Raw genomic sequence first — 19,737 nt, forward strand, 5'->3', positions numbered from 1 at the left:
TCAATTTCCCTTCTTGCAAAATGCCGCAATTATGAGATATTGCCTCTTGTCGAGCACACAATAATGAATACTTAATTGTCAATAACTCAGAAATGCATTTCCCTTTCCCGGAACTGCGACAGAAAAGAAAACACTCTGGAGGATGAGATGAGCAGTTGCATCAAAATGGAATTATTTTTCTTAGTGCAAATATTCCGAATTCAGCGGCGGGCGTGTGGGGAAGGGGTGGCAAGAGGGATCCACGGCGTTCACCTCTCGAGGCTCAGGAGCGAGCGGAGAAAGCAAAAGCGCGGAGACGCGGCGTGCACAGTTGTACACTTGGCTGGTGCAGGGGCGGCGGTCGCCTCCGGAGCGCGAGATTATTGAGCCAGTTGTCGGCGCGATGTGCCTCCACGCAGGAATGCTCGCTCTCCTCGTGCTCGTGACTGCTTTCAGCTCCACAGCCCTCAAACAAAACGGTAGCAATATTATCTACTTGATTTTTAAAATTTCTTCAAATGTTCTCAATTTTTCGACTTGATTACCTTCCATGCCTGATTTTTTGCTTGTGGGAAAGCCATTGTAAGATTAGTAGGATTTTATTCTCCCCACATATGATTTTTCTTTTTAATGAAGTTTAAAGGAATTAAAAATATCGATCTTTTTAAACGGGAGAAATTTTCATGACATGACTGTATCTCAACAATTTTTTGCACAGCAAATATTTCAGGGTGTAACCATTTAATGCCTTTTTTTAGTTTCCTTTTCAGATAAAAATTGATTGCGTGGTTGTAGCAAATCAACTTGCTTAAATGGTTCACACACGTGCTTTGCTTTACATTTAGATGATATGGTCGACAGAAAAACATACACTGATCGCTTTGTATATTAAAATAAATTAAAAGTTTTTTCATCAGGCATGTAGACTTTCAAGAAATTAGAAGAAAATAACGACTAGCAACATAGGTGAGATATGGAGTAAACCTTATCATGCCATAATATTTCCATGTTAATTTTTGAAAAATTAACTATTTTATTTTGCTCAGTAATAAGAAGGTGTGGAAATAAGTATCGAAATTATAACAAATTTTAAAACGTGTCAATTGCTTTAAGTCACCATTAAAAATTAGGTTTTTTCCACAGTACATAATTATACACATCGATTGGTCTCGTCAAACAATCTATAAATTAAAAATCATCGTGATTGATTTTTAAATAGACTTCTAAAAATATTTGTTCAGATAAGGATGGTTGAACCGCTGGGCTTCCTTGTAAATCTAACCAGCTACTTTTCAAAATCTTATTAACTATAATATTTGATTGAACATAAAAGACTGCCGTCTCATTGCAATAAACTCGATTTGTAAACCGACATATATAAATTTCGCTACCACCAAAAGCAATGATTAAAAATTTTATGTTATTTTCTCTCTCCATTAATGTGACTCATTTGAAATTGCTCTCTCGTGGAAAGTGTTCCCGATGTCGTTTTCCGTTGAGTTGTTTCTTAATTTATCGCGGGTGCTAATGTTTATGCTGCGTGTCCTGAAGCGATGTGCGCCTCGATTTTTTTCTGTGTTTTAAGTGCAACAAAGCTCGTGCGTGCTTAATAAAATTTATACCGAACGTTCACGCGAAAATGTCACGACTGATCCAAATTTTCTCTTTTTCGCACCATGTTATTTCTGGAGCGATTTCGGGTCAGCAGGATAAAATAAAAATTTTATAATTTAATCCTCGAATGTCAAAGTCACTTTACTTTCCATCCAAATTGATAGATATAATGACCGTGATAACGCGGATTCGCGAGCGGGAGGAAAGTTTGCTGAATGCTAAAGTTTAATTAGCTGGCACACGGCACACGTGCGCGCACTTGCAATTTTAATTCGCGGCCAACACAATAAAGAAAATTCCCATCGCATCTGCCGAAAAATTCTTTTCCTCTCTTGAAGAGTGAAATTAGAGAAGCGGTGGCATTTCTTTATTTCTTACTCTGCTATTTTGTTGTGCATATATGCACACGGTGCAAGGAACGCAGAACGAGAAATTTATGTTGTCTTGGAAAAAAAGGAGAACCAGCTGTCGCGCTCCCATCGCATTCTAGCTGACGACTAATAAATCATCGGAGCGTGAATTTCGCTTTTAATTAGAGTGGAAATATAGCAAAGCGTCGGCCGACACGCTTGCTGGCGAAATTCCTACGCTCTTCTCCGAAATATTTACTGAGGGCACGAAAGTAAGCATTAAAATGTCAACATTTTGGTTTGAGAAAATTCACTTCCTTGTAACTTTTTGCCAAAAATATTAAAAGTGGGTTGATAAGGACAATGCGTTCAAATTTTGTGCTGCATTTAGCAGTTAATCAAATTTTTAGTTTGAATAATGATCTCAACAGTGGGCAATAATCAAATTAAGACCATACGCAAATTACAGTTTAATTTCTGAATTTATAAAATTTATCGAAAAATTCAACGTTTTGTTTGATTTTGATTCCTCTGTCGCGATCTAGCCATCCGGATGCGAATTATAGGAAAATCTCCTTTCTGGAGAGAAATTAATCACGATTTTCAATAAGGACGCAGCGCTCGCCGCTTGATTTACTCAGAAATTTAAACGCCAACATGTGCAGCTTTTTATGATTCCCAATTTTCAGAGAATATTTTAGGTTAAGGGTTAAATTTTTGTAGCATTTTCCAAAACACGTAGCCAATAAAAAAGGTTACGTTTGTTCCATTAAAATTGTATGACAACGAAATTGTTTTAAATTAAATAAATTTGTGAACGAAGCATCAACACGTGTATTAAAGAAAAATCTAAAAACTTAAAAAACGCAAATAATCGTGAATCGTGAAAATTTTTATTTGGCAAGCAGATGTCTTTGAGTGGCTATTTTTCACACTCGTCCACTCGTGAAATTTCACTGCCAACGAACTCTTTTGCTCCTCTCGTCTTGCTTAATTCGCCATTCCCCGCAAATGAACTTGATGGCTTTACTTTGTTTCCGAGCATTCGCCTTTACGCTTATTTGTTGCTCTCGCAGGTGTCCATCCAGAAGAGATGAGAAGGCAATTTTGCTTCGGCCACCGTGATTTTATTTCGTATTTTCTTTCCGCTCTAGTGCCGCGAAATCTATAAAAGCAGCAGACACTCGGATCGCGCCGCTGCTTCCAAATAAAGTGACACGAATCGCGGAGAGATCAAAACTTGCACATTTCAAGTCCAGTGTCGCATTTCAATGGAACCCATTCATTCAAGTCTCCGCGCCGATAACTGTAAATATATTTCATCTGGTCAAAGAAAGGCGCTGGCTGCGCAATGAGATTGGATATATCGAGAGGTTCACCTGCTTTTCGCACAGATCGGAGGTGCAGGTGCCTGCACGATAGGATAAACTAGTTAAGCGCCGATTTGCATCTCTAGCCAGCCATTGATCGTTCTGCTTTTTGCACGGGTAATTAGTTTGTCCCACATTTTCACCGATAACGAGACTCATAAAAATTCTAGCTGCTGTCGGTCGGACCGAACTATATGCTTTTATAATCACTTTCGTTCGGAGTGCGACCGCGCGCGCTCTCGCTAAATTCAAGTTTATGTGAACAAAAGTCGTCCAAGCGAGTGTATTACACCTCGAGCCTTTTTAAAATATTGCTCGGTGTGTAGTAGTTTAACCGACCGCCAACTTTCTTTGCCATCATGCTGCGCGTTCGGATTTGAAGACGACCTGCTATGGGGAGAGCTCCTTTCCAACGATTTATTCATTTCCATATTACAACTAATACTCAGACACGCTCTATTATTGCGATCAAACATTGAGTTGCTAATCGCTTGAATTTCTAATTGTTGATTGAGGATGAATGATGCGTCAAAATTATTAATAATAATCGAGGGAAAACGTATAATTTTCTCTCAATAATATATAGATCAGGTGTATCGAGTCTATAGAGCGAGAGCTGGTTTTTACAGTTTTATTAAAATTATAATAAGCTTGATTTTTTAAACCAGATTCCATGTCAGTTTATTAGTTAAGTGTTAGAAGGACAAAAGGCAAAATTATAACTATGGGATATTGTAATTCTCTATTTTAGATCTCATTTAATAAAAATCAAACTAAGAAAAATCGGTGAAAAAATTCAAATAGAGAAAATTTAAAATGAAATTTAAGTAAGAGACACATTTTCGACTTGCCAATATTGAAAAACTCAAATTAACTATATTTCTTGTAAACGAAACTGCAGCCATGGAAACCAAGTGATAATCTACGGTTTACACACGTGATGTAAAATTTAGACGATCGACAATTTTTTCTGAGCTTCCAATCGCTGCGGAACCATCAAATCAGCACGAGTTATGGAATTTTAAGCCATCTGAGGCATACTGAAAATTATCTAAAACCATCCAAAACTGCCAAACCCGGCTAAAAGGCGCGTTTCAAACCGTCGTATTCGTTTGGTGGTATTGCAATAATTTCAGGTTCTGGTATGATTGGAAAAGGTTTCAATTCTTTCTCAAAAGAGAAAGAAAATCACCCTTCGTTTTATTTCATTTTTACAATATTTCAGTTTAGACGAAACATTAAAGATCAAACATTTTTATTCAACATTGCATTTTTCCATTTGATAAAAATACAATTCTCTTTAACGAATATCTTGAATTTTGGATGCAAATTTGGATTTTGTTAATTGGGTTGAAAAGACTCTCGCAAAACTATCTAATTTGTACGGTTAAAAATAGTCTTTTTCGCTAAAAAAAGCCAAAAATTTACAGCCATTACATTTATATGACAACTATTAAAATGTGCCACGCAATACAAGTTAGCCAAAATATTAAGAAATAAATATTGGAGGCAGATAAGAGGAAATGAGTTTAAGTTGATTTTGCGATAAACATGTTATCTCGTGGCCAAAACTTATTCAAGAGAAAGGATGCAACGCACGTGCATCTTGTTTAATTAAGGAAGTGAAATTAAGACCGTATGTTTGCAAAGAGGAAATTGCAAGTGTTTTAACTCGCCTCGCAGCAACCTCTTACTTCACAGCATGCATGCACTGCTCCGGTTGCATTTCGGGCACTCTCATCAAACTAAATTCTTGTAATCCTCTTTCAAGAGTGCAATTATATTACGGCATCCAATTGTTATTTTCCTTTTTGAAAGGATCTGTCGAAGGAATTCATTGGAAAGGATAGAACACCGCACTTCTATTGTATGGATTATACGCCTGGCTTAATTCGCTATATTTAATTATAGAGGGGTACAAATAATTTTATCTTCTTGCACAGTAAATAATTCAGAATAAAAAGGACCTCAAAGCGAGTCTCAAACCTTAAATCAGAGAGCCGAATTCTGATTTTAGGGCTTTACTGCTAACCCGTTTAATTTAAATTTATGTTGCTTCGATAAATAATGTCCCTCAACCAAACGAATCAAACGTAAAATAATTTAAATATTTTGTAAATTTGCAGATTCTACAGATGTACAAGTTCCAGATGAACCAAAAAGTGCGGAACTTGCCATGGGATACAGCCATGACCCGTGGGGATCACACCAGAGCAACCACCCTCCGGAGAAGAGTCGGCGGTCCAAGCGGCACGTGGTGCACCTGTACAACATGGTCTCATGCGCCACAGGATGCGATCCGCTGAGTTACAAGGGCTACGGCTGCTACTGCGGCTTCCTGGGTTCCGGCTTACCAACGGACGGCATCGACAGGTGCTGCAAAATACACGACTGGTGCTATCAGTCGGCCAACTGCCCCATGTTTCTCGAGTACTTCATTCCGTATTACTGGAAGTGTCTCTCAGGTCGCCAGCCCTTATGTGGTGAGTGTACTTTTGGAAACAATTAATATTAAAAAAGGCGTTTATTCTTTATTTGTTATTTTTTGGCTGCATAAAGTAAAATAATAATCAAATTTAATTTCTTCAAATAAAATATTAGTGGTTTTTGTATGTTCAATTGAAGCAAAAATTGAATGCAAAAAAGAAATTGACATTTTTATCAAAATTGTAAAATATTATCTTTAATTATCACCATTTTACTACACTAACGTGTAAATTTGTCTGAATTGGGTGTCAATAAACCGTCTAATTCAGCTCACGAACCATCTATATTACGAAAAAGAAAAAGAATTAAACGTTTTTGTTTTACAGCCCTTCTTAGCAATATTATTAATGATCGTTTTTTAGTGAATGATAAAAATGACGATTTTAGTTTTTAAAAATAGGTAACAAATTTATATGGTAGAAGATGCACGATTCAACAAAATAATGACAATAATGAATTTTCACAGCGGTCGAGCATGGGGAGTGGGGCGGAGGAGGTTCGTGCGCGCAGATGCTGTGCGAGTGCGACCGGCAGCTGTCCCTCTGCCTGAGGCAGTACCCGTGTCCTCGGACGAAAGCACTGTGCCACTCGTCGCCGCTGCGCCTTCTGCAGAATGTGTTCATGCTGTGAGCACCCCCGCACCTCCCGTCAGCATCACCGGACGCCCCGAGTACTTTTTGCTCAGCTCGCCTTCCACCTGCGCCGACAGTCAGTTAGCGTGGAATCGATTCACCTCGCCACAAGTGAGTGGTGCCGCCCTTACCTGAGATTGCAGCCGACGCGTTTGCTGGATCAGTGTCTGCGTGGCCGGGCCCAGACGGGCGGCTTCTGCCACAGCCTCGCTGCGCTGCTCGGCCGCCAGCGTGGCACGTGCCTGCATTCTCGCCTCCAGAGACAATTTCTGGCTCAGTTGCTCAGCTAACTGGTCTGCGTACCTGAACATAGAGTTAGTGCAGTTGAAAACCTCATGTGCCAAAGAGGAGTTTGTACATACCAAGCAGTATTTTTGTATAAAATGTTTTCTATTTAAAATACAGAAAGACGCGTTTTCTATTTTCTCACCTGATGGAGTGTTTGATATTGTGCAAATGTTGCGTTTTCTTCTCCGTGATGGCGTCTTTCATCGCTGCTACAGATCCAATCATCTTTGTTAAGGTGCTTTCAGAGAGACCTTCGATTTGAGTGAGCCCAACCACTCCTTCGCCCTGAGTCAGTCTCGCCTGGGGTTTTAATTTTATTTTAAACGAAATATTATGGTAGGAGGACACAATATGATGAAGTACCAGCAAACTTAAAGAAATTTGGGACAGTTTTTGGAAATTATGAGATTTCAGCATCTCATCTTTCTGTGGCGCAATTTAAAAAATAAGGCGTGTTTTGGATTCCTCTCGCCGAGCCAGATTAAACTTAACTTGCCCTGGGTCAAGGTCATTTCTGTTATTTCAAGTGTCCAATAAAAAAATTAAAATGAAGTTGTCCCCGGAAATAAAAAAATTTCAGAGTGGCGTTGTTTCTTCAGTTTTAAAGAAATTGCCCCCATAAATTCGAAAAAAATTGGAATATATTTCAAAATATCATTTCTTGCGAAAAATATTGGCAACTTCAGAACCAGAGTTGCAAAACTGTACACCATTAAACTTATCTCGACCTCCCCTGAACAACTAAGAGGTGCTTTTATCCTCCACTCAAAAATTTCTATATTTCAACCCTCTTTAAAAAATTAAAATTTAAAAACGCTGAAATTTTTTCCTTTAATTTTATTAAAAAATTATATTATTTTAATATTGAAATAAGGTGGTAAATTAGTGCGAGTTTTGGATGGTTAACCCTGCCCTGAGCAAGCATGAAGTCGAGACCAATGTGACGATTTGAAGTTTTTGCGATTCTGATGGTTAAAACCCGCAGTTTGGAGTCTAAGGTATTTTTTTTTGCAAATTGCGATACAAAATTCATGTTTTTTTTAGTTTGGAAATGGAATTTCTCAATAATAAAATAAAACAAATCCGAATTAATAAGGCCATTGTAAGGAGAGTAGAGACTAGGAGGCGACATTCGGTATCAGAGCTGATACCCTACTATATGCACGCCAGCTTTATTTACGATATTGCGACCCATTGTTAGACTGATTGTTTACTAGGAATCAGTCGCGTTGCTTAGCAACATACTAGCACCGTGCAAATAAAGCTGGCGTGCATATAGTAGGGTATCAGCTCTGATACCGAATGTCGCCTCCTAGTCTCTATTCTCCTTAGGCCGTTGCAGAGTGTGAAAGAATGTTTTTTAAATTTACTTATTCTCTAAATTTAACTTTTGATAAAAATAAAATCCACGTGATAGCTTCAGTTTCCCTATAATAATTTGTACCTGCAGAAACGCTTCTAATTCCGTAAGTTCGTCAAGAACCTGGTTTCTCGTGTCAGGAAAATCTAGGACGCTGAGAGCATCCTTTCCTCTGGCGACACCATCCTCAGTGGAGGCGGCAGGCTCTTCTGGCGTTTTAATTTCTTCAATAACGCCATTTTCGACGCCACTGTCAGCCACCTCAATGCCAAAATCAATTTCGCCGTCACCAAAATCAACCTCGTCACCAAAGTCAATCTCATCTACTGTGTCTTCTTCTTTGATTTCGAATTTAATCTCTTCCTGCTCGATTTTAACTGGAGGCTGTCCATTTTTCCACTCATAAACGGTTAAATCCCCCTGCAAGCAAGCAAAAATTCATCCCATAAGCTCATGGAAAAGGTTTCAGAATTTTATATGGTATTAAATCCTTAAATACACACCTTTTGTGCCAATTTTGCCAGGAGGGGAGTCTGGACCTTAATCTCGGCGTCGAGCATGACGGCTGCTGTTTGCTCGTAGTGTTTCTGCGCTGGAAGGGTGTCAGCGGCCAACAGGGCTGCTTTGCTCAGCAGTTCAGGCAGTTGGCTGGACAGCTGGATTAACTCTTGCTTCAAATGGTTGCCCGGAACGCCCAGCGCTTTACACTGGGTTGCGTATTCAGCTCGAAGACTGGCAGCCGCTTTGATAGAGTCAGCCTCTCTGCGATCAGCCTCATCCTGCATCTGCAGGGCCTTGGCAGCCAGCTTCTTGTTGTAGGGCACTTCAAAATTCACGTTTCTTGCAAGTCGGTGCGCTGCTTCCGCCAAAAACAGGTTGTCTTTTTCATAGCTTTTAACAATTTCCTGCCAGTCCTTCATTCTCCGAGAGCCGTACTGGCCGAGAAAATTTTTTGAGTCCTTTTCAGTTTCCCTCAAAACGTCGATTACTCCTTTACAGCCCCAATAGTCTAGATCTGGAACCAAAAATAGATAATTTAACTCATGTTATAACGTTGCATTGATTAATTGGCATTTGACGAAATCAACACGTACATAAATTATTCAAACAGAAGAGTAACAACTATTGCTTCGAGTGATTACAATTATACTCGTTACAATGTAAACTCTATTAAACTATAAATTAAATCAATGTTTCAATAAAAATCGTCCAGTAAAAAGCAAATTAAATTACAAGATCCATCAAGCAGTTTCACAAGTCCATCATGTTGCGGCATGTCCTGCAGCGCGGCACTAATTTTCGCCCTGACATCTGCCAGTCTGTCACTCCAGTCCCTTTTGCAATGGTGCCGACTGATCAGCCACTCAAGCAGTTTCCCTGCGTTGATTTCAATTGGGAGGTCCTGTCGAAAATCGCATGAAAATCGAGAAAATCTGTGAAGAACCACGCACTCACCTGCATTATTTGTTTTCGTGTGGACGTCAACAGCAACAACAGCTGGTACGAAAAGTTAGGTTGGCGATTCTGACAGCTGACAGAGCTTATCACAACAGGTCCCCACTCGATTTCATGCGTGCTGGTGCTATCGGTGCCGCGGTCAGAGGCTCCGAGGCTCCGAGGGAAAAGAAATAAGGAGTACTGTGCAGGTGCAAGTCATTCCTGTTTGGTCGCTCTCACAATGGCGCAGCTGCTCAATTTCCAGGGCCGAGTTGCCGTGGTCACAGGAGCCGGGGCTGGTGAGACCGCAGAATTCAATTCAGCTAGAGGGCATTTATTTTAACACCCAATCTCGCTTGCGTCACAGGACTCGGTCGTGCATACGCCCTTCTGCTTGCGGAGAGAGGAGCAAAAGTGGTCGTCAATGATCTTGGTGGAGCCAGGGATGGAGGCGGCAAAAGCAGCCAGGCCGCTGACAAAGTTGTGCAAGAAATCAGATCCAAGAGTATGATGGTTTATTTTTCTCTGAGAAATTTCTATGATTTAAATTTAATTTAATTTTCAGATGGTACTGCAGTTGCAGACTACAACTCCGTAGAGGATGGCCACAAAATTGTCGAGACTGCCGTCTCTGCCTTTGGAAGAATCGACATTTTGATCAACAATGCAGGTATTTTGCGGGACAAGAGTTTCGCCCGCATTTCCGATCAGGTATACAAATAATAATGCGAGTCCTTGATCAATTAGAAATTTTTTTTAATTAATTTTTAGGACTGGGATCTGGTGCACGCTGTCCATTTGCGAGGCGCGTTCAAAACGACCCAGGCTGCGTGGCCGCACTTCAAGAAGCAGGGCTACGGACGCATCGTGATGACCGCCTCAAACTCTGGCCTCCTCGGCAACTTTGGCCAAGCTAACTACAGCGCAGCTAAAATGGGGCTCGTCGGGCTGAGCAACACACTGGCCATCGAAGGCGCCAAGGGCAACATCCACTGCAACGTCATCGTTCCCACTGCTGCCTCCAGACTCACTGAGGACATTTTGCCGCCTGGTGAGAGAGAACTACAGTCAGTTTTTTGCTCTATTTTTTTTTTTATTTTTTTATTCAAACAGAGTTTTTCGCTGAACTGAAGCCAGAGCTGATCGCGCCGGTTGTGGCCTGGCTGTGCCACGAAGACAACACCGACAATGGCGCTATAATCGAGAGTGCTGCTGGTTGGGCTGGAAAGAGCTACATCGTCACCTCACAGGGATCTGTGTTGCGCAAGAGGATCGGTGATGCTGTTTCCATTGAGGATGTGCGTGACCGGTGGACAGACGTGACTGACATGTCCACTGCCAAGTACAGGGAGAGCATTCAGGAAGCTTCTGGAGAGCTGCTGAACGTCCTGGAAGCTGTGAGGGATGGACCTAAAGAGGATGAGATCAGCAAAACGTTCCAAATCACCGATAAAGATGTCATTCTCTACGCCTTAGCTGGTTAAACTTGATTTTTGTTTTATTGCTTCAAGTTTTGATTATTAACTTCCAGTTGGAACTCCCATTTCGGATCTTCACCTGCTGTATGAAAGCCATGAAAATTTCTGTGCCCTGCCTGCCTTTTGGATTAACACCGGTCTGGTGGCCTTGATGGAGAGCGACATAATTTTGAAAGCTATACCTGGAGAAGATATCAGCCTTGCAAATGTATAAGCAGTTTATTTATTATTATTTAATTTAATATTAATTATCAATCGCATTAGTTGCTCCATGGAGAACAATACCTAGAAATATTCGAGCAACCGGCCACAAATGGACCTTTAGAGGTGAGGTGCAAGGTTGCTGACGTTCTTGACAAAGGATCTGGGGCTGTTGTGATTGTGGACGGTAGGAATCTCTTTTATCACTTGCTGATTATGTAAAATAACACGCATAGTGGACTTTGGCCATGTCACCTTGCTCATTATCAATTTGCTCTGGCATGGCGACAGAGTCCAGCACTTTATCAGAAGCACTCTTATTTGTTTATGGAAATTTTCAGTTGAATCCTATGACCAGAATGGCACCAAAGTCGCTTTTAGCCAGATCACCTCCTTCTTTGTCGGGGCTGGCAATTTCGGCGGCCGCCGCACCTCTCCGCGCGCCATCAACGCGGTGGAAGTGCCCAAGAGGAAGCCGGACGCGACCATCAGACAAATGACCAACCCGCAGCAGGCCGCCGTGTATAGATTGACTGGAGACCTGAACCCCCTGCACATCGACCCCGATTTCGCGGCCATCGGAGGCTTTGCGAAACCCCCTCTGCACGGACTCTGCTCTCTCGGCTTTGCGGTCAGGCATGTTTTGAGGCAGTACGCAAACAGTGACCCTCGCCTCTTCAAGGCTCTGAAGGTAAACTAGATTATTTTGGACCGCGTGCACTCAATCTCCGCTGCGAGAGATAAGATAAACAAGCAGCCTAATTATTTCGTTTCGACAATAGGTGAGGTTCACCAAGCCAGTTTTCCCTGGTGAGACTCTGCAGACAGACATGTGGCAAGAGGGATCTAGGATTCATTTCCAGACCAAGTGTGTCGAGAGCAACAACGTCGTGATTGGAAGTAATTGCTATCAAGTCTCAGTGGAGAGCGGAATATCTGAATTTGAGTTGTAGGCGCGTATGTTGACATGGTGGACAACATGAGAATCAGACAAACCTCAGCCTCAGGCCTGGGCAGCGCTGCCATTTTCGACCAGATCAAACAGCGAGTGGATGCCGACCCTGCCACTGCCAAGAAGGTCAACGCTGTCTTCCTGTACATCATCACCAAGGGTGGCAAGGAGGCCGGAAAATGGAGTAAGCTGAACAGCCCACTCGGATTCTTTGTAACTTTTTTACACCATTTTCAGCTCTGGACCTGAAGCAGGGCAAGGTGATTGCTGGCGAGGGTCAAGGAAAGGCTGACTGCATCATCACAATGGAGGACAGCGACATGGTGGAGATGGCTCAGGGCAAACTCAACCCCCAGGCTGCGTTCATGAAGGGAAAACTCAAAGTCAAGGGCAACGTCATGCTCACGCAAAAGCTCAAAGGCCTCTTGACTCTGGAATCAAAGCTGTAAGCTACCCTTGTTGCTGACATCCAGGTTAAAAAATGCCAGTTCCATTTCGACTCGGCACTTTTGCCTGCCTAGAACTGTTATTGTTATTTTATATTGATTCGCATTTTGTTAATTTTGTGATCATTCCTAAGGATTTTATTTTTGTACCATCGAATAAAAAATTGGGTACTTTTTAACCGTCTTTTTTAATTATCAAAAGGGTTCACATAAATCAACAATAAGTTCAGCAACAAAAGTTTTGAGCGTTGGGACAGGCGAACTACTTATAAATATTGTGAAATGTTCGATGGGCTCAATTATCATGGAGATGTGACTTTTAAAAATGACAAAGAAATTTTTTATAATAAGACAAAACAATTATAGTTTATTGAAAGATTCACTCGTCCCGTCTTCTCTTTCCCTTGGCCAGAGCCTCATACTTTGACTTGCTTGAGAACCACAGAATGAAAGGAATTCCAAGGGAGGGCAGAGTCATTATTGCGAATGCACCCCAGTCCAACTGAAATAAAATACACATTATGAAAACTTCTTTCAATTTAACTAAAACTAAAAAGAAATTTGAATTTAGTTCCAATTTGTTTTAACAAGTACCATTGCATATCATTACTTTCATTCAGTTTGTTGTGATAGTGGTAAAACAATACTTATGGAATAATTTTTTGATAATTAATAACTTACCACATGAGGAGAGAACTTTCTGTCGTAGTCTTTGAAAGCAACAATAGCCCCCTCTCCTGGTTCACTAGTAACAGCCACCTGAATCTGCAAATTAAAATTTTTGTTTAGCTTGATTTGCCAGAAAGTGCAACAGAATTAATTAAATCATAAATACCTGAGATGCATCCTCGGAGGTCTTGTATCTGACCTCAGCAGCGGTGAAATTGAAGTAGCCAAATCGAGTGGGACGCAACACTACGGTGTGGCTAACATTAGCCTGAGGTGGAACCCTGTCAAGTTTCACGTGCAACTGACCTCCAACGACCTGAAAGAAAAGTTTTTATGGTTACTTCATGGCTTCTTTTGTATTTTCTCAGAGTAAAAATTTAAGAAAATCCAAAATAAAAAATTAGCAAGCGGTTGTGTGTTACCCTACAGCAGCCAAACCCCCTGCACATATGGATGCGCAAAAACGTGACTAAAAATATCGAAAAACCATTTTGAAAATACGGCACCTTGAACATTTCCTCAGGGAAGGAAAAGTCGTCGAGATGTACATCGAGGGCAGCCGTCTGGCCGACGTTGTACAAGGTGTACTTGACCACCAGGTCCATGTCCTCGACCAGGTAGCGGTTCAAAATGTGCTTCGAGGCGAGCAGACGTGCCGAGGCCTCCTCTTCTTCAGCCCGGACGGTCGCCACGGCCATACAGGCCAAAGCCAATAACCACCAACGGCCCATGTCTCTCAGAAGCAGGCTTAATTCAAGACAAATGAGCCCACGATTCAATTTCCACTCGCCGGCCCACCACTGATCTGTTGCCAACGCGACACGGCGTGCAGCTGGGGTGTGTTGTTGGAGGCACTCTTGCCAACTGTAACTGTTAACTGTGAGGGAAAACTAGCCAGAGTCAATCAGCGCAGCCGAAAAATATTATGTACCAACCAAATAAAATCTCTATGTGTGTGAAAGGGTTGTACTACATACTACGACTAGAACCAGACAGCACCCCTCCCCGCCACTTTTTATTGCCGTCGTAGTACGCACATTTCTCCTAGTACTATGGAAGCACACTCATTCGAGTTTTCACAAAGAAAATAATATGGGGGACTCACACTTCTCGCCCACTTACTCATATTTACCTATTTAGCACTGTTACGCCCCTCCCAAACCACGTTTCCCGGCAATGGAGGCATGCAATGCCATCTATTGCATATTTCCCAATTGAGTTTTGGACCATTGAAGTGAGAGATTAATTTGTAAGAGATTTTTTTTCACTTTGTTGAAACTCACACTTCTCGCTCAGCACTCACACATCTCGCCCACCTGACTTACACTTCTCGCTCAGTTCTTTTAAAACTTAAGATTGATGCAAAATTTGATCATATTCGTCGCGAAATAGAACTTTTCTTATCCAAAATTTAATGGAGATTCCAAATCTGAGGTTAGATTTGTGGTCAGGCTGACAGGAAAAATTAAGAAAATAAATAATGGAGTTAAGGTAATGATTTAAAAAGTGTTTAGTTGGGGGAAATATTGTATTTTACGGACAATATTTATCGTTAAAAGATAAAATTAGGCTGATATTAAAAATTGATGAGATTTTCAAATATTTTTTGGTAAAAAAGGGTACATTATAAGGTTAGCTGACTCGGAAAGTGAGCAAGCGATAATGGTTCTCTTTTTGTTAAAATTCGATGGGTTGGTTGATTTTAAGCCACGAAGTCTCAAACGAGTCGTCTCGCCGAGACCTACCACCTGACCCACCCTGACGACCTTTTTCAGGGTACCTCACCCTGAGATCGGTCCTGGAGCCAAATTTCGCGGTTTTTCTGACGCCAACCGCTACTTTCGGCCAACTTTTATTCATCAAAAATTCCCCGGCACTAAACTTCAAGCACGAAAAGCGCTTGTTAAAAATTTAAATAATAGAAAAAATACAGGGGGAGGAAAAATACAACGCTCAAAAAGAACTGAACACCCTAAAAGAGTGGTTGGGGTTTGGGGTGGGATCGAAATTCTAATGGCGCGTCGTTCAGAAATTGGAATTTTTTTTATGAAAAATTTAACCCTTTTGGACAAGTTGTTTCGTCACTGCACCCCAAAATCCAACTTTGAAAAAAGGTTCCTTGTGGGAAACCACTTTGAAAAAAGTTTCAAAAATTCATCTTGCAAAAGTGTTCCTTTAGATCAACATTTTGCGCTGATTCCGAATCTGAGGCCTGTTTTTTGTTTTCGGCAGCCGGAAGGGTGTTTTGGTGGGTTGTTGCTTGGCTGACAGGGGATGTCGGCGGTCAATATAAAAGTTTGCAAAAGGTGTCGTGCCGCACATGTTTCCGGGGTGAAGTTTTCCGCAAAGACCAAATTTGAGGTTAATGACTCAACATTTTTCCGGAATTTTTAAGATTTAAAAGAAAATTTGGCCAAAATCGGAACATTTTGTTGCCTTCCGAGGACCACATTTCGAAGGCGGTCGAATGTCATAAATCTCGACGCAAAAACATGAAATTCGGTTTGTGGGCATAAAATGTCGTGCTGAGCAGGATAAAATTTGGTTTTTGAAAATCCGACCGAAATTGTCAATTTTCATAAGGGGTCCGAGTTTGGCCTTTTAGCTCAACACCTTTGGGTCCAAGAGCAAAAATAAGCACAGATTCTTAAAGCTGATGAAATTTGCAATATTATTCATGTCGGAAAATTTTTTCCATCACCTTCGAATTTTCCGGAAAATTCCTGTAAAATTTTGTTCAACTCTATCCAAAAAGAAAAATATCGGGAAAATATTTTCAACATAGTCAAACTTTAGCTTTTGTCTTAGTTAACATCCCATGAAAAAATAAAAACATTCGTGCAAGCCGTTATCATTTTGCGCGCGATTTTCCAAGTGTCCACCTGGAAAAACCGATAAAATCAAATGTGTCCGAAAATTGTCAAATTGAACATTTTTGAACTCCTCATGAATTGCTGATTCCAAAAATGTTTGGTGTCTTAAAATCTGAGCTATTTTCAAAAAGTTATAGAATTTTGAAACTTTGTAAAATTTCAACATTTTTAAAATGGTGTTTCTTCTTGAAAAATGCTCGGATTTTAAGAAACCAAAAATTTTTAGAATCAGCACTCTATGACGAGTCCATATATGTTCAATTTGACAATTTTCGGACACTTCAGATTTTTTTCTGATTTTCCAGATGGACACTTGGAAAATCGCGCGCAAAATGATAACGGCTTGCACGAATGTTTTTATTTTTTCATGGGATGTTAACTAAGACAAAAGCTAAAGTTTGACTATGTTGAAAATATTTTCCCGATATTTTTCTTTTTGGATAGAGTTGAACAAAATTTTACAGGAATTTTCCGGAAAATTCGAAGGTGATGGAAAAAATTTTCCAACATGAATAATATTGCAAATTTCATCAGCTTTAAGAATCTGTGCTTATTTTTGCTCTTGGACCCAAAGGTGTTGAGCTAAAAGGCCAAACTCGGACCCCTTATGAAAATTGACAATTTCGGTCGGATTTTCAAAAACCAAATTTTATCCTGCTCAGCACGACATTTTATGCCCACAAACCGAATTTCATGTTTTTGCGTCGAGATTTATGACATTCGACCGCCTTCGAAATGTGGTCCTCGGAAGGCAACAAAATGTTCCGATTTTGGCCAAATTTTCTTTTAAATCTTAAAAATTCCGGAAAAATGTTGAGTCATTAACCTCAAATTTGGTCTTTGCGGAAAACTTCACCCCGGAAACATGTGCGGCACGACACTTTTTGCAAAATTTGATATTGACTGCCGTCATCCCCTGTTAGCCAAGCAACCCTACCCACCGCCGGTACAAAAAACAGACCTCAGATTCGGATTCAGCGAAAAATGTTGGTGTATAGGAAACATATTATTTGCACGATGAATTTTCTAAACTTTTTTCAAGGTTAGATATAGGGGTGCAGTGACGAAACAGCTCGACCGATAGGGTTGAAAATATCACCCAGAACCCATTATTTTGTGTCACATTTTCTGAGAAAATTTGTAAAAACCGTAATTTTGGCTGACCTTATTTTCCAAATTTTTCTCCCCTGAAAAATTTATTGCAAGTAGATACCAATTGCAAAAGGTGTATAACTTATTGGCTTGAAATGCTCAAGTAGCTGTGAGGCGCAACGGCGCCGACTTGCCACTTTTCTTGTTGCTGGTTTTCGCATCGCGGCATTAGGGATAAAAATGAAACCCCTAAGTTTAAAAAAAGGCCAATTAAGGCTATAAATAATAGCCTAAATTTGTGAAAGTAGCAAATTAATGTCCTGGTGTCGATGGATTTTGAAGGAAATTTTTCGCGGTAACTTTACCCTAATTGACCGAAAAAACGGAAAAAAACAGTTGAGGAAACTCCGACTCTCCAATTTTTGCGGGGTTTGCTGACGTTTAAAGGTCAAAGGGAATTTTGAGTACTTCATAACTTTGCTCAGGGGGTCCTAGAACAAAAATTAAAAAACATTTAACCCGTCTCAAAGGTCAAGGTCATAAAAATTTATTTTTGGATTTGAAACTCAAATCTGAAAATGAATATATCGAAATATTTTATTTTTTTCATAGCCATTTTATAGAGCACCAAAAATTAAGTTAAAACGTTAAAATTTGGAATGGAACTTTTCCTCATTTTAATAAAAAAAAATGGAAAATTCGAAAACCCTTGTTTTCGAGGTTGTTAAAAAACGATGATCGTCCAAATCTCGACTTCTAATCATCTGATTTTGAAAATCCGCATACCGTTAGACTCGTCATGACGTCCCCAAGTGCACTAAAGGGGTATGAGATCAACCAACCCCCAAACCCCTTTTAACCCCCTCAATAACGGGAAATTTAGCATTTTTTCGTCCGTTTCAACACCGTGGCACTACGTTGACGAGTAATTGTCTTCTTCAAACTAATTCAGTTACTTAGTTCATTTCAAGACAAGTCAAACGGCACGTAACTTTTGTAAATAGGACCCATATGACCCGAGATTCGGGTGCACAAAGTCTTTTTATCGAGACGGACGCAATAAAATGCTCGGTGAGCACCAAATCTCGAATTCTGCATTAAAATCTAGTCGCAATTATAAAATTATGGCCTCCATTTCTGCTGTCAATGTCTCGGGAGTGGTTCAATTACGCGTTATTTCCGCACAAAATTAGATAAAAAAACGCACATGGGATGGGGGTGTGTAATAGGGGTTGAATGGGATGGCAACCTTAATTCCCGAAAAAAGTGTCAAGGCAAGATAAGCGGTGTACTTTTTATTTTATAATTGTGACGTGATTTTAATGCAGAATTCGAGATTTGGTGCTCAATGAGTATTTTATTGCGTCTGTCTCGACAAAAATCTTTGTGCACCCGAATCTCGGATTGTAGTGGTCCTATTTACAAAAAATAAGTGCCATTTGACTCGTCTGGAGGTGAACTAAGTAGTTGAATCAGTTTGAAGAAGACAATTACTCGTCAACGTTGTGCCAAGGGGTTGAAACGGACGAATAAATGCTGAATTTCACGTTATTGAGGGGGTTAAAAGGGGTTTGGGGGTTGGTTGGTCTCATACCCCTTTAGTGCACTTGGGGACGTCATGACGAGTCTAACGGTATGCGGATTTTCAAAATCAGATGATTAGAAGTCGAGATTTAGTCGATAATCGTTTTTTACCAACCTCGGAAAACATCGGTTTTCGAAGTTTTCAAATTTTATTTAAAAAAAATGAGTCAAGATGCCATTAAAAATTTTAACGTTTTAACTTAATTTTTTGTGCTCTACAAAGTGGCTGACAAAAAAATATTTTGATACATTCATTTTCAAATTTGAGTTTAAAATAAAAAAAATCAATTTTTATGCCCTTGACCTTTGAGACGAGTTAAATAGTTTCTTAAGTTTTGTTCTAGGACCTCCTGAGCAAAATTATAAAGTACTCAAAATTCCCTGATTTTGACCTTTGAACATCCGCAAAAATCGGAAAGTCGGAGTTTTCTCAACTGTTTTTTCGGTTAATTAGGGTAAAGTTAACGCAAAAAAATGTTCAAAATCCATCAACCCCTCTGGACAACAATTTGCTGCTTTCACAGATTTTGGCTCATTTTTAAGTACGATGAAAAAAGTTTGAAATCATTCTCAAAATTAAATGAAAACCACTCTTCGATTTCGCTGTTATTATAATTTAATTAATTGAAATTTATTGATCGGCTTATTTAGTTTTCTCAAATATACTTTATTATCTCTATTAAAACTAAACACAATTTTGTGTGGCTAACATAACAGAAAAACTATTCAAGCTGCACTACCAAAAGTGCAAATAATATTTCTGAGAAAATTTGTACCGTGCGTTGATCCCTTTGTTTGCAAAATTAATGCACTTGTCAGCTGGGCCAACTAAAATGTAATTTTAACAAATTTAATTTAACAACAACATTCCATTTTTAAGAAATGACGTAAATCTATCATTAAAAAACAGCAGTAGATAATGCTC

At 40.0% G+C, this 19,737-nt stretch overlaps 4 protein-coding genes across 4 annotated transcripts; 2 read left to right on the top strand and 2 right to left on the bottom strand.

Annotated features, from left to right (window-relative positions):
- The first annotated feature begins 245 nt into the window (after positions 1–245).
- LOC135944990 (basic phospholipase A2) lies at positions 246–6,840 on the top strand. The gene is made up of 3 exons (XM_065492285.1): positions 246–458; positions 5,440–5,796; positions 6,267–6,840. Exons 1-3 carry the CDS (start codon positions 383–385, stop codon positions 6,428–6,430), a joined length of 597 nt encoding a protein of 198 aa, XP_065348357.1. The 5' UTR covers positions 246–382; the 3' UTR covers positions 6,431–6,840.
- LOC135944974 (CDK5 regulatory subunit-associated protein 3) lies at positions 6,182–9,638 on the bottom strand. Its single transcript, XM_065492261.1, has 7 exons — positions 9,536–9,638; positions 9,314–9,482; positions 8,584–9,095; positions 8,165–8,500; positions 6,863–7,020; positions 6,564–6,735; positions 6,182–6,497 (listed from the first exon to the last, which is right to left on the bottom strand). Exons 1-7 carry the CDS (start codon positions 9,539–9,541, stop codon positions 6,420–6,422), a joined length of 1,431 nt encoding a protein of 476 aa, XP_065348333.1. The 5' UTR covers positions 9,542–9,638; the 3' UTR covers positions 6,182–6,419.
- Positions 9,639–9,656: 18 nt separating this feature from the next.
- Mfe2 (peroxisomal Multifunctional enzyme type 2) lies at positions 9,657–12,773 on the top strand. Its single transcript, XM_065492259.1, has 11 exons — positions 9,657–9,816; positions 9,885–10,022; positions 10,083–10,228; positions 10,289–10,568; positions 10,631–10,996; positions 11,049–11,203; positions 11,260–11,383; positions 11,538–11,887; positions 11,979–12,096; positions 12,150–12,332; positions 12,386–12,773. The coding sequence occupies exons 1-11, from the start codon at positions 9,759–9,761 to the stop codon at positions 12,595–12,597; spliced, it is 2,130 nt and encodes a 709-aa protein (XP_065348331.1). The 5' UTR covers positions 9,657–9,758; the 3' UTR covers positions 12,598–12,773.
- SsRbeta (signal sequence receptor beta) lies at positions 12,764–14,113 on the bottom strand. Its single transcript, XM_065492281.1, has 4 exons — positions 13,770–14,113; positions 13,430–13,579; positions 13,276–13,359; positions 12,764–13,096 (listed from the first exon to the last, which is right to left on the bottom strand). Exons 1-4 carry the CDS (start codon positions 13,992–13,994, stop codon positions 12,974–12,976), a joined length of 582 nt encoding a protein of 193 aa, XP_065348353.1. The 5' UTR covers positions 13,995–14,113; the 3' UTR covers positions 12,764–12,973.
- Between the last annotated feature and the right edge of the window lie 5,624 nt (positions 14,114–19,737).

This window comes from Cloeon dipterum, chromosome X (assembly GCF_949628265.1).
Source record: "Cloeon dipterum chromosome X, ieCloDipt1.1, whole genome shotgun sequence".
Classification (NCBI taxonomy): domain Eukaryota; kingdom Metazoa; phylum Arthropoda; class Insecta; order Ephemeroptera; family Baetidae; genus Cloeon; species Cloeon dipterum.